Genomic DNA, 12253 nt, shown 5'->3' with positions numbered 1-12253 from the left:
TTCCGCTGGTTAATAGCGAGGTCTCAGACGTCACGTTCCTCTGGTTAACACCGAGGTCTCAGACCGCACGTTCCTGTGGTTAACACCGAGGTCTCAGACCTCACGTTCCTCTGGTTAACACCGAGGTCTCAGACCTCACGTTCCTCTGGTTAACACCGAGGTCTCAGACCTCACGTTCCTCTGGTTAACACCGAGGTCTCAGACCTCACGTTCCTCTGGTTAACACCGAGGTCTCAGACGTCACGTTCCGCTGGTTAACACCGAGGTCTCAGACGTCACGTTCCTCTGGTTAACACCGAGGTCTCAGACCTCACGTTCCTCTGGTTAACACCGAGGTCTCAGACCTCACGTTCCTCTGGTTAACACCGAGGTCTCAGACGTCACGTTCCTCTGGTTAACACCGAGGTCTCAGACGTCACGTTCCGCTGGTTAACACCGAGGTCTCAGACGTCACGTTCCTCTGGTTAACACCGAGGTCTCAGACGTCACGTTCCGCTGGTTAACACCGAGGTCTCAGACGTCACGTTCCTCTGGTTAACACCGAGGTCTCAGACGTCACGTTCCTCTGGTTAACACCGAGGTCTCAGACGTCACGTTCCTCTGGTTAATTCCGAGGTCTCAGACGTCACGTTCCGCTGGTTAACACCGAGGTCTCAGACGTCACGTTCCTCTGGTTAACACCGAGGTCTCAGACGTCACGTTCCGCTGGTTAACACCGAGGTCTCAGACGTCACGTTCCTCTGGTTAACACCGAGGTCTCAGACGTCACGTTCCTCTGGTTAACACCGAGGTCTCAGACGTCACGTTCCTCTGGTTAACACCGAGGTCTCAGACCTCACGTTCCTCTGGTTAACACCGAGGTCTCAGACGTCACGTTCCTCTGGTTAACACCGAGGTCTCAGACCTCACGTTCCTCTGGTTAACACTGAGGTCTCAGACGTCACGTTCCTCTGGTTAACACCGAGGTCTCAGACCTCACGTTCCTCTGGTTAACACCGAGGTCTCAGACGTCACGTTCCTCTGGTTAACACCGAGGTCTCAGTCCTCACGTTCCGCTGGTTAACACCGAGGTCTCAGTCCTCACGTTCCGCTGGTTAACACCGAGGTCTCAGACCTCACGTTCCTCTGGTTACCACCGAGGTCTCAGACGTCACGTTCCTCTGGTTAACATCGAGGTCTCAGACCTCACGTTCCTCTGGTTAACACCGAGGTCTCAGTCCTCACGTTCCGCTGGTTAACACCGAGGTCTCAGTCCTCACGTTCCGCTGGTTAACACCGAGGTCTCAGTCCTCACGTTCCTCTGGTTAACACCGAGGTCTCAGGCGTCACGTTCCTCTGGTTAACACCGAGGTCTCAGACGTCACGTTCCGCTGGTTAACACCGAGGTCTCAGTCCTCACGTTCCGCTGGTTAACACCGAGGTCTCAGTCCTGACGTTCCGCTGGTTAACACCGAGGTCTCAGTCCTGACGTTCCGCTGGTTAACACCGAGGTCTCAGTCCTCACGTTCCGCTGGTTAACACCGAGGTCTCAGTCCTCACGTTCCGCTGGTTAACACCGAGGTCTCAGTCCTGACGTTCCGCTGGTTAACACCGAGGTCTCAGTCCTGACGTTCCGCTGGTTAACACCGAGGTCTCAGTCCTCACGTTCCGCTGGTTAACACCGAGGTCTCAGTCCTGACGTTCCGCTGGTCAGCCAGTATAAACACCTACAAATGTAAGAAAGACTGTGTCATCGTTCAGAGTTAAAATGTAGCATGAAGACACGTGAAGTGATCTCTGTGTCTGTGTCTGTCTCTCTCTGTCTTTGTCTGTCTCTGTCTCTGTCTCTGTTTCTCTGTCTCTGTCTTTGTCTCTCTGTCTCTCTCTATATCTGTGTGTCTCTCTCTCTCTGTCTCTGTCTTTATCTGTCTCTGTCTCTGTATCTGTCTCTGTCTCTCTCTGTCTCTGTCTCTCTCTATATCTCTGTGTCTCTGTCTCTCTCTATATCTCTGTGTCTCTGCCTCTCTCTGTCTCTGTCTGTATCTCTGTGTCTCGTGAGTCACTCAGCTACCGCCACCGTGCGTCTCCGTCACTACTGTGATGCTTCCTGTCTTATTGATCCAAATATAAAATAACCTGACCAGATGTAAATAAATATTTTATTACCATTCTAACTTGTTCATAATGTTGAGGTACAGTTCCTGGACCCATTATGTACCTCTGTAATGTTGAGGTACAGTCCCTGGACCCATTATGTACCTCTGTAATGTTGAGGTACAGTCCCTGGAGCCATTATGTACCTCTGTAATGTTGAGGTACAGTCCCTGGACCCATTATGTACCTCTGTAATGTTGAGGTACAGTCCCTGGACCCATTATGTACCTCTGTAATGTTGAGGTACAGTCCCTGGACCCATTATGTACCTCTGTAATGTTGAGGTACAGTCCCTGGACCCATTATGTACCTCTGTAATGTTGAGGTACAGTCCCTGGACCCATTATGTACCTCTGTAATGTTGAGGTACAGTCCCTGGACCCATTATGTACCTCTGTAATGTTGAGGTACAGTCCCTGGACCCATTATGTACCTCTGTAATGTTGAGGTACAGTCCCTGGACCCATTATGTACCTCTGTAATGTTGAGGTACAGTCTCTTATGTACCTCTGTAATGTTGAGGTACAGTCCCTGGACCCATTATGTACCTCTGTAATGTTGAGGTACAGTCCCTGGACCCATTATGTACCTCTGTAATGTTGAGGTACAGTCCCTGGACCCATTATGTACCTCTGTAATGTTGAGGTACAGTCCCTGGACCCATTATGTACCTCTGTAATGTTGAGGTACAGTCCCTGGACCCATTATGTACCTCTGTAATGTTGAGGTACAGTCCCTGGAGCCATTATGTACCTCTGTAATGTTGAGGTACAGTCCCTGGACCCATTATGTACCTCTGTAATGTTGAGGTACAGTCCCTGGACCCATTATGTAGCTGTGTAATCTGACTACCACCCACAGGATGGGTCTGGCCTACATAATAATAATATTAAACCAACAGTAACTTGCCTGGAACAGGTCTTGAACCACTCTCAAGTCATAACAATATATGCACATACACCTGCTCAATAAAACACATGTCCGACATATATTGATCAACTTCTCGGTATTTATAACAGGAATATAATGATATATCTGGTAGTTTAATAAGAATGATGTTCCGACAGTAATAATGGCGGACCATGAGTCAGCTGATGCTACAAGACTGAGAGAACGAACAGGAAGACTGACACAGGAAGGAGATATAGACGATGGGCTACAATGGTCAACGAAGGAGGATGCAGAATCAACGAGAGAGGATGCAGCATCAACGAGAGATGCTGCAGCATCAACGAGAGAGGATGCAGCATCAACGAGAGATGCTGCAGCATCAACAAGAGAGGATGCAGCATCAACGAGAGATGCAGCATCAACAAGAGAGGATGCAGCATCAACGAGAGATGCTGCAGCATCAACGAGAGATGCTGCAGCATCAACGAGAGATGCTGCAGCATCAACGAGAGAGGATGCAGCATCAATGAGAGATGCTGCAGCATCAACGAGAGATGCTGCAGCATCAACTAAATCAACCAAAGGCATCAGTCACATAATCTACCAGGTAAGAGGTTAAATACACTAAATTTTTTTAAGTTAAACGCAGAATTAAATACGGAGAAACAACCGTTCACTCCTATTCTAAATTAAGAGAATATAACAGAATAAGGAAATACGGCAGTGAGTGCTGGTAACATTGACGTGTTAGCCATAACAGAGACGGTGTAATATGTCCTCTCAGTCACACATTTAGGGTTCTAAGTTGTTCCATATAGATGGAAGCATCGGAAATATGGGTGGGGAGGCACTTCCTGTCCGAGAATACTGGAATTGCTGTGTAAAAACTGGTGTACGGTCGGAAATAACACTTGAGGTACCAGCACGACTCTGAGGGACTCCAACCAGTGTGTCTGTCTGGGGGACTCCAACCAGTGTGTCTGTCTGGGGGACTCCAACCAGTGTGTCTGTCTGGGGGACTCCAACCAGTGTGTCTGTCTGGGGGACTCCAACCAGTATGTCTGTCTGGGGGACTACAACTAGTGTGTCTGTCTGGGGGACTCCAACCAGTGTGTCTGTCTGGGGGACTACAACCAGTGTGTCTGTCTGGGGGACTACAACCAGTGTGTCTGTCTGGGGGACTACAACCAGTGTGTCTGTCTGGGGGACTCCAACCAGTGTGTCTGTCTGGGGGACTCCAACCAGTGTGTCTGTCTGGGGGACTCCAACCAGTGTGTCTGTCTGGGGGACTCCAACCAGTGTGTCTGTCTGGGGGACTCCAACCAGTGTGTCTGTCTGGGGGACTCCAACCAGTGTGTCTGTCTGGGGGACTCCAACCAGTGTGTCTGTCTGGGGGACTCCAACCAGTGTGTCTGTCTGGGGGACTCCAACCAGTGTGTCTGTCTGGGGGACTCCAACCAGTGTGTCTGTCTGGGGGACTACAACCAGTGTGTCTGTCTGGGGGACTCCAACCAGTGTGTCTGTCTGGGGGACTCCAACCAGTGTGTCTGTCTGGGGGACTCCAACCAGTATGTCTGTCTGGGGGACTCCAACCAGTGTGTCTGTCTGGGGGACTACAACCAGTGTGTCTGTCTGGGGGACTCCAACCAGTGTGTCTGTCTGGGGGACTCCAACCAGTGTGTCTGTCTGGGGGACTCCAACCAGTGTGTCTGTCTGGGGGACTCCAACCAGTGTGTCTGTCTGGGGGACTACAACCAGTGTGTCTGTCTGGGGGGACTACAACCAGTGTGTCTGTCTGGGGGGACTCCAACCAGTGTGTCTGTCTGGGGGACTACAACCAGTGTGTCTGTCTGGGGGACTCCAACCAGTGTGTCTGTCTGGGGGACTACAACCAGTGTGTCTGTCTGGGGGACTCCAACCAGTGTGTCTGTCTGGGGGACTCCAACCAGTATGTCTGTCTGGGGGACTCCAACCAGCGTGTCTGTCTGGGGGACTCCAACCAGCATGTCTGTCTGGGGGACTCCAACCAGTGTGTCTGTCTGGGGGACTACAACCAGCGTGTCTGTCTGGGGGACTCCAACCAGCATGACTCTGGGGGACTCCAACAGCATGTCTGTCTGGGGGACTCCAACCAGTGTGTCTGTCTGGGGGACTCCAACCAGTATGTCTGTCTGGGGGACTCCAACCAGTGTGTCTGTCTGGGGGACTACAACCAGCGTGTCTGTCTGGGGGACTCCAACCAGCATGACTCTGGGGGACTCCAACAGCATGTCTGTCTGGGGGACTCCAACCAGCATGTCTGTCTGGGGGACTCCAACCAGTATGTCTGTCTGGGGGACTCCAACCAGTGTGTCTGTCTGGGGGACTACAACCAGCGTGTGTGTCTGGGGGACTCCAACCAGCATGACTCTGGGGGACTCCAACAGCATGTCTGTCTGGGGGACTCCAACCAGCATGTCTGTCTGGGGGACTCCAACCAGCATGTCAGTCTGGGGGACTCCAACCAGCATGTCTGTCTGGGGGACTCCAACCAGCATGACTCTGGGGGACTCCAACCAGTGTGTCTGTCTGGGGGACTCCAACCAGCATGTCTGTCTGGGGGACTCCAACCAGTGTGTCTGTCTGGGGGACTAAAACCAGTGTGTCTGTCTGGGGGACTCCAACCAGTGTGTCTGTCTGGGGGGACTCCAACCAATGTGTCTGTCTGGGGGACTCCAACCAGTGTGTCTGTCTGGGGGACTCCAACCAGTGTGTCTGTCTGGGGGACTCCAACCAGTGTGTCTGTCTGGGGGACTCCAACCAGTGTGTCTGTCTGGGGGACTCCAACCAGTGTGTCTGTCTGGGGGACTCCAACCAGTGTGTCTGTCTGGGGGACTCCAACCAGTGTGTCTGTCTGGGGGACTCCAACCAGTGTGTCTGTCTGGGGGACTCCAACCAGTGTGTCTGTCTGGGGGACTACAACCAGTGTCTGTCTGTCTGTCTGGGGGGACTCCAACCAGTGTCTGTCTGGGGGACTCAACCAGCGTGTCTGTCTGGGGGACTACAACCAGACTGTCTGTCTGGGGGACTCCAACCAGCTTGTCTGTCTGGGGGACTCCAACCAACTCAACCAGCATGTCAGTCTGGGGGACTACAACCAGTGTGTCTGTCTGGGGGACTACAACCAGTGTGTCTGTCTGGGGGACTCCAACCAGTGACTCTGGGGGACTCCAACAGCATGTCTGTCTGGGGGACTCCAACCAGCATGTCTGTCTGGGGGACTCCAACCAGTATGTCTGTCTGGGGGACTCCAACCAGTGTGTCTGTCTGGGGGACTACAACCAGCGTGTCTGTCTGGGGGACTCCAACCAGCATGACTCTGGGGGACTCCAACAGCATGTCTGTCTGGGGGACTCCAACCAGCATGTCTGTCTGGGGGACTCCAACTACAACCAGCTGGGGGACTCCAACCAGCATGACTCTGGGGGACTCCAACAGCATGTCTGTCTGTCTGGGGACTCCAACCAGCATGTCAGTCTGGGGGACTCCAACCAGCATGTCTGTCTGGGGGACTCCAACCAGCATGACTCTGGGGGACTCCAACCAGTGTGTCTGTCTGGGGGACTCCAACCAGCATGTCTGTCTGGGGGACTACAACCAGCATGTCAGTCTGGGGGACTACAACCACTGTGTCTGTCTGGGGGACTACAACCAGTGTGTCTGTCTGGGGGACTCCAACCAGTGTGTCTGTCTGGGGGACTCCAACCAGTGTGTCTGTCTGGGGGACTCCAACCAGTGTGTCTGTCTGGGGGACTACAACCAGCGTGTCTATCTGGGGGACTCCAACCAGTGTGTCTGTCTGGGGGACTCCAACCAGTGTGTCTGTCTGGGGGACTCCAACCAGTGTGTCTGTCTGGGGGACTCCAACCAGTGTGTCTGTCTGGGGGACTACAACCAGTGTGTCTGTCTGGGGGACTCCAACCAGTGTGTCTGTCTGGGGGACTACAACCAGTGTGTCTGTCTGGGGGACTCCAACCAGCATGTCTGTCTGGGGGACTACAACCAGCGTGTCTGTCTGGGGGACTCCAACCAGCATGTCTGTCTGGGGGACTCCAACCAGCATGTCTGTCTGGGGGACTCCAACCAGCATGTCTGTCTGGGGGACTCCAACCAGCATGTCTGTCTGGTGGACTCCAACCAGCATGTCTGGGGGACTCCAACCAGCATGTCTGTCTGGGGGACTCCAACCAGCATGTCTGTCTGGTGGACTCCAACCAGCATGTCTGGGGGACTCCAACCAGCATGTCTGTCTGGGGGACTCCAACCAGCATGTCTGTCTGGGGGACTCCAACCAGCATGTCTGTCTGGGGGACTCCAACCAGCGTGTGTGTCTGGGGGACTCCAACCAGCATGTCTGTCTGGGGGACTCCAACCAGCGTGTCTGTCTGGGGTACTCCAACCAGTGTGTCTGTCTGGGGGACTCCAACCAGTATGTCTGTCTGGGGGACTCCAACCAGTGTGTCTGTCTTGGGGACTCCAACCAGCATGTCAGTCTGGGGGACTCCAACCAGCATGTCTGTCTGGGGGACTCCAACCAGCATGTCTGTCTGGGGGACTCCAACCAGCATGTCTGTCTGGGGGACTCCAACCAGCATGTCTGTCTGGGGGACTCCAACCAGCATGTCTGTCTGGGGGACTACAACCAGCGTGTCTGTCTGGGGGACTCCAACCAGCATGTCTGTCTGGGGGACTACAACCAGCGTGTCTATCTGGGGGACTCCAACCAGCATGTCTATCTGGGGGACTCCAACCAGCATGTCTGTCTGGGGGACTACAACCAGCGTGTCTGTCTGGGGGACTCCAACCAGCATGTCTGTCTGGGGGACTCCAACCAGCATGTTTGTCTGGGGGACTCCAACCAGCATGTCTATCTGGGGGACTCCAACCAGCATGTCTGTCTGGGGGACTACAACCAGCGTGTCTGTCTGGGGGACTCCAAGCAGCATGTCTGTCTGGGGGACTCCAAGCAGCATGTCTGTCTGGGGGACTCCAACCAGCATGTCAGTCTGGGGGACTCCAACCAGCATGTCAGTCTGGGGGACTCCAACCAGCATGTCTGTCTGGGGGACTCCAACCAGCATGTCAGTCTGGGGGACTCCAACCAGCATGTCAGTCTGGGGGACTCCAACCAGCATGTCAGTCTGGGGGACTCCAACCAGCATGTCAGTCTGGGGGACTCCAACCAGCATGTCAGTCTGGGGGACTCCAACCAGCATGTCAGTCTGGGGGACTCCAACCAGCATGTCAGTCTGGGGGACTCCAACCAGCATGTCTGTCTGGGGGACTCCAACCAGCATGTCAGTCTGGGGGACTCCAACCAGCATGTCAGTCTGGGGGACTCCAACCAGCGTGTCTGTCTGGGGGACTCCAACCAGCATGTCTGTCTGGGGAACTCCAACCAGCATGTCTGTCTGGGGGACTCCAACCAGCATGTCTGTCTGGGGGACTCCAACCAGCGTGTCTGTCTGGGGGACTCCAACCAGCATGTCTGGGGGACTCCAACCAGCATGTCTGTCTGGGGAACTCCAACCAGCATGTCTGTCTGGGGGACTCCAACCAGCGTGTCTGTCTGGGGGACTCCAACCAGCGTGTCTGTCTGGGGGACTCCAACCAGCATGTCTGGGGGACTCCAACCAGCATGTCTGTCTGCGGGAACTCCAACCAGCATGTCTGTCTGGGGGACTCCAACCAGCGTGTCTGTCTGGGGGACTCCAACCAGCGTGTCTGTCTGGGGGACTCCAACCAGTGTGTCTGTCTGGGGGACTACAACCAGCATGTCTGGGGGACTCCAACCAGCATGTCTGTCTGGGGGACTCCAACCAGTGTGTCTGTCTGGGGGACTCCAACCAGCATGTCTGGGGGACTCCAACCAGCATGTCTGTCTGGGGGACTCCAACCAGCATGTCTGTCTGCGGGAACTCCAACCAGCATGTCTGTCTGGGGGGACTCCAACCAGCGTGTCTGTCTGGGGGACTCCAACCAGCATGTCTGTCTGGGGGACTCCAACCAGCGTGTCTGTCTGGGGGACTCCAACCAGCATGTCTGTCTGGGGGACTCCAACCAGCATGTCAGTCTGGGGGACTCCAACCAGCATGTCTGTCTGGGGGACTCCAACCAGCATGTCTGTCTGCGGGAACTCCAACCAGCATGTCTGTCTGGGGGACTCCAACCAGCATGTCAGTCTGGGGGACATCAACCAGCATGTCAGTCCGGGATTTTACCCATACATAAATTTCCCTTATCTATAGTGTGTCCTGTGGTAAATGGTTACTATAACACAGCGAGAATTAACCTTTAATTGGTCAAAAATAATCTATTTACATCTAAGGGGAATTAGTTCACAGATTACATTATCTAAGGGGCACTAGTTAATAGATTACGTGATCTAAGGGGCACTAGCTTACATCTAGTAGGATTACGTATCTAATGGGCACAGTCTTACATTATCTAAGGGGCACTAGGATTACGTGATCTAATTAGTTCACAGATTACATTATCTAAGGGGAATTAGTTCACAGATTACATTATCTAAGGGGCACTAGTTAATAGATTACGTGATCTAAGGGGCACTAGTTCACAGATTACATTATCTAAGGGGCACTAGTTAATAGATTACGTGATCTAATGGGCACTAGTTCACAGATTACATTATCTAAGGGGCACTAGTTCACAGATTACATTATCTAAGGGGCACTAGTTAATAGATTACGTTATCTAAGGGGCACTAGTTCACAGATTACATTATCTAAGGGGCACTAGTTAATAGATTACGTGATCTAAGGGGCTTTAGTTCACAGATTACATTATCTAAGGGGCACTAGTTAATAGATTACGTGATCTAAGGGGCACTAGTTCACAGATTACATTATCTAAGTACCATTATCACCACTAGTTCCCTTTGCTTCCCCTTGGTTGTAGTAGACAACAGGTACTATGTACTATGTACTATGTATGAGGGAACCGAGCAGTAAGTCAAGGGTCGTCAGAGCCTAGTTATGGGTCAGGTAATGTAACATTGCTGTGAACATTACATGTGTTGCAGGCCATGGGTGCTGCCTGCATGGGTCTGGGAGGTATGGTGGCAACTCTGACTATGGGTTACACCTCTCCAGCACTGCCATCTATGAGAGCTGATCCTAACTTCTCTATTACTAAAGAACAGGTTAGTAGTAATATTGTATTACAGCGGTCGTGGGTTAAGTGATAACATTCTAACTTGTGTTACAGGAGTCGTGGGTTGAATAGTAGCATCTAACTTGTGTTGCAGGAGTCGTGGGTTGATTAGTAACATCTAACTTGTGTTGCAGGAGTCGTGGGTTGATTAGTAATATCTAACTTGTGTTACAGGAGTCGTGGGTTGATTAGTAACATCTAACTTGTGTTAGGAGTCATTAGTAACATCTAATTTGTGTTACAGGAGTCGTGGGTTGATTAGTAACATCTAACTTGTGTTACAGGAGTCGTGGGTTGATTAGTAACATCTAACTTGTGTTACAGGAGTCGTGGGTTGAATAGTAGCATCTAACTTGTGTTACAGGAGTCGTGGGTTGATTAGTAACATCTAACTTGTGTTGCAGGAGTCGTGGGTTGATTAGTAACATCTAATTTGTGTTACAGGAGTCGTGGGATGAATAGTAGCATCTAACTTGTGTTACAGGAGTCGTGGGTTGATTAGTAACATCTAACTTGTGTTGCAGGAGTCGTGGGTTGATTAGTAACATCTAATTTGTGTTACAGGAGTCGTGGGTTGATTAGTAACATCTAATTTGTGTTACAGGAGTCGTGGGTTGATTAGTAACATCTAACTTGTGTTACAGGAGTCGTGGGTTGATTAGTAACATCTAACTTGTGTTACAGGAGTCGTGGGTTGATTAGTAACATCTAATTTGTGTTACAGGAGTCGTGGGTTGATTAGTAACATCTAATTTGTGTTACAGGAGTCGTGGGTTGATTAGTAACATCTAACTTGTGTTACAGGAGTCGTGGGTTGATTAGTAACATCTAACTTGTGTTACAGGAGTCGTGGGTTGATTAGTAACATCTAACTTGTGTTTCAGCAGTCGTGGGTAGATTAGTAACATCTAACTTGTGTTACAGGAGTCGTGGGTTGATTAGTAACATCTAACTTGTGTTACAGGAGTCGTGGGTTGATTAGTAACATCTAACTTGTGTTACAGGAGCCGTGGGTTGATTAGTAACATCTAACTTGTGTTACAGGAGTCGTGGGTTGATTAGTAACATCTAACTTGTGTTACAGGAGCCGTGGGTTGATTAGTAACATCTAACTTGTGTTACAGGAGTCGTGGGTTGATTAGTAACATCTAACTTGTGTTACAGGAGTCGTGGGTTGATTAGTAACATCTAACTTGTGTTACAGGAGTCGTGGGTTGATTAGTAACATCTAACTTGTGTTACAGGAGTCGTGGGTTGATTAGTAACATCTAACTTGTGTTACAGGAGTCGTGGGTTGATTAGTAACATCTAACTTGTGTTACAGGAGTCGTGGATTGGAGCAGTGATGCCAGCCTGCGCATTACTAGGCAGTGTTGCAGCTGGTCCACTAGTGGACCACCTGGGCCGCCGGGCTACCCTCCTCCACCTCACCTGGCCCCTGGTCTCATGTATGTGTTACATTCACCTGCCCTCCCTCTGATGTACAGTCTTTGTAGCAAGTTCACGATGAACAAAGGTGAACATGTACGGCTAGACGAACAGAGGTGTTCAATCCACACTAATCCGAATCATACATCTGAACATACAACGTTAATCTCGTTAATACAACACTTATATCTGCACAGCATCTGTGCCTCATTAAATATGCCTTATTTATCAGCCCACAGATGGCTCCAATTTCACCCTGATCCCTATTTACATGACTGATATAGGTAGCACCTCATAGCTTGTAAATACAGACAGGAATCCTTAGCCTAATCTTGTAAAATCCTTAGGTGGAATACAAGTATTGTATACGAATGGTATACAGTACCCATAAAATGTATCTCTTACAGCATGGGTGATAATTGCCCAATCTGGAGGTGTGGGCGGGGTGATCCTGGGTCGTATGATGGGCGGGGCGTGTGTGGGCGTGCAGGCTGCAGCCGGGTCAGTCTTCATAGCAGAGACAGTGGAGTTGAGGCTGAGAAATATAATGGGATTCTTTCCTGCGTTCCTAGGTAACCTGGGTAAGTGT

The 12253-nt window shown here is 51.3% G+C and overlaps 1 protein-coding gene across 1 annotated transcript; it reads left to right on the top strand.

The window, feature by feature from the left end:
- Window positions 1–3167: 3167 nt before the first annotated feature.
- Window positions 3168–12245, top strand: LOC128704649 (facilitated trehalose transporter Tret1; the record flags this gene model as incomplete). Its single annotated transcript, XM_070082032.1, has 4 exons — window positions 3168–3631; window positions 10106–10225; window positions 11561–11684; window positions 12072–12245. Coding segments are annotated over exons 1-4 (844 nt in total), but the record flags the coding sequence as incomplete, so codon positions are not given.
- Window positions 12246–12253: the final 8 nt, after the last annotated feature.

This window comes from Cherax quadricarinatus, unplaced genomic scaffold (genome assembly GCF_038502225.1).
Source record: "Cherax quadricarinatus isolate ZL_2023a unplaced genomic scaffold, ASM3850222v1 Contig6238, whole genome shotgun sequence".
NCBI classification, from domain to species: Eukaryota; Metazoa; Arthropoda; class Malacostraca; order Decapoda; family Parastacidae; genus Cherax; species Cherax quadricarinatus.
Note: the sequence above shows the minus strand (reverse complement) of the source record. Positions and strands in the feature narration are given on the sequence as shown.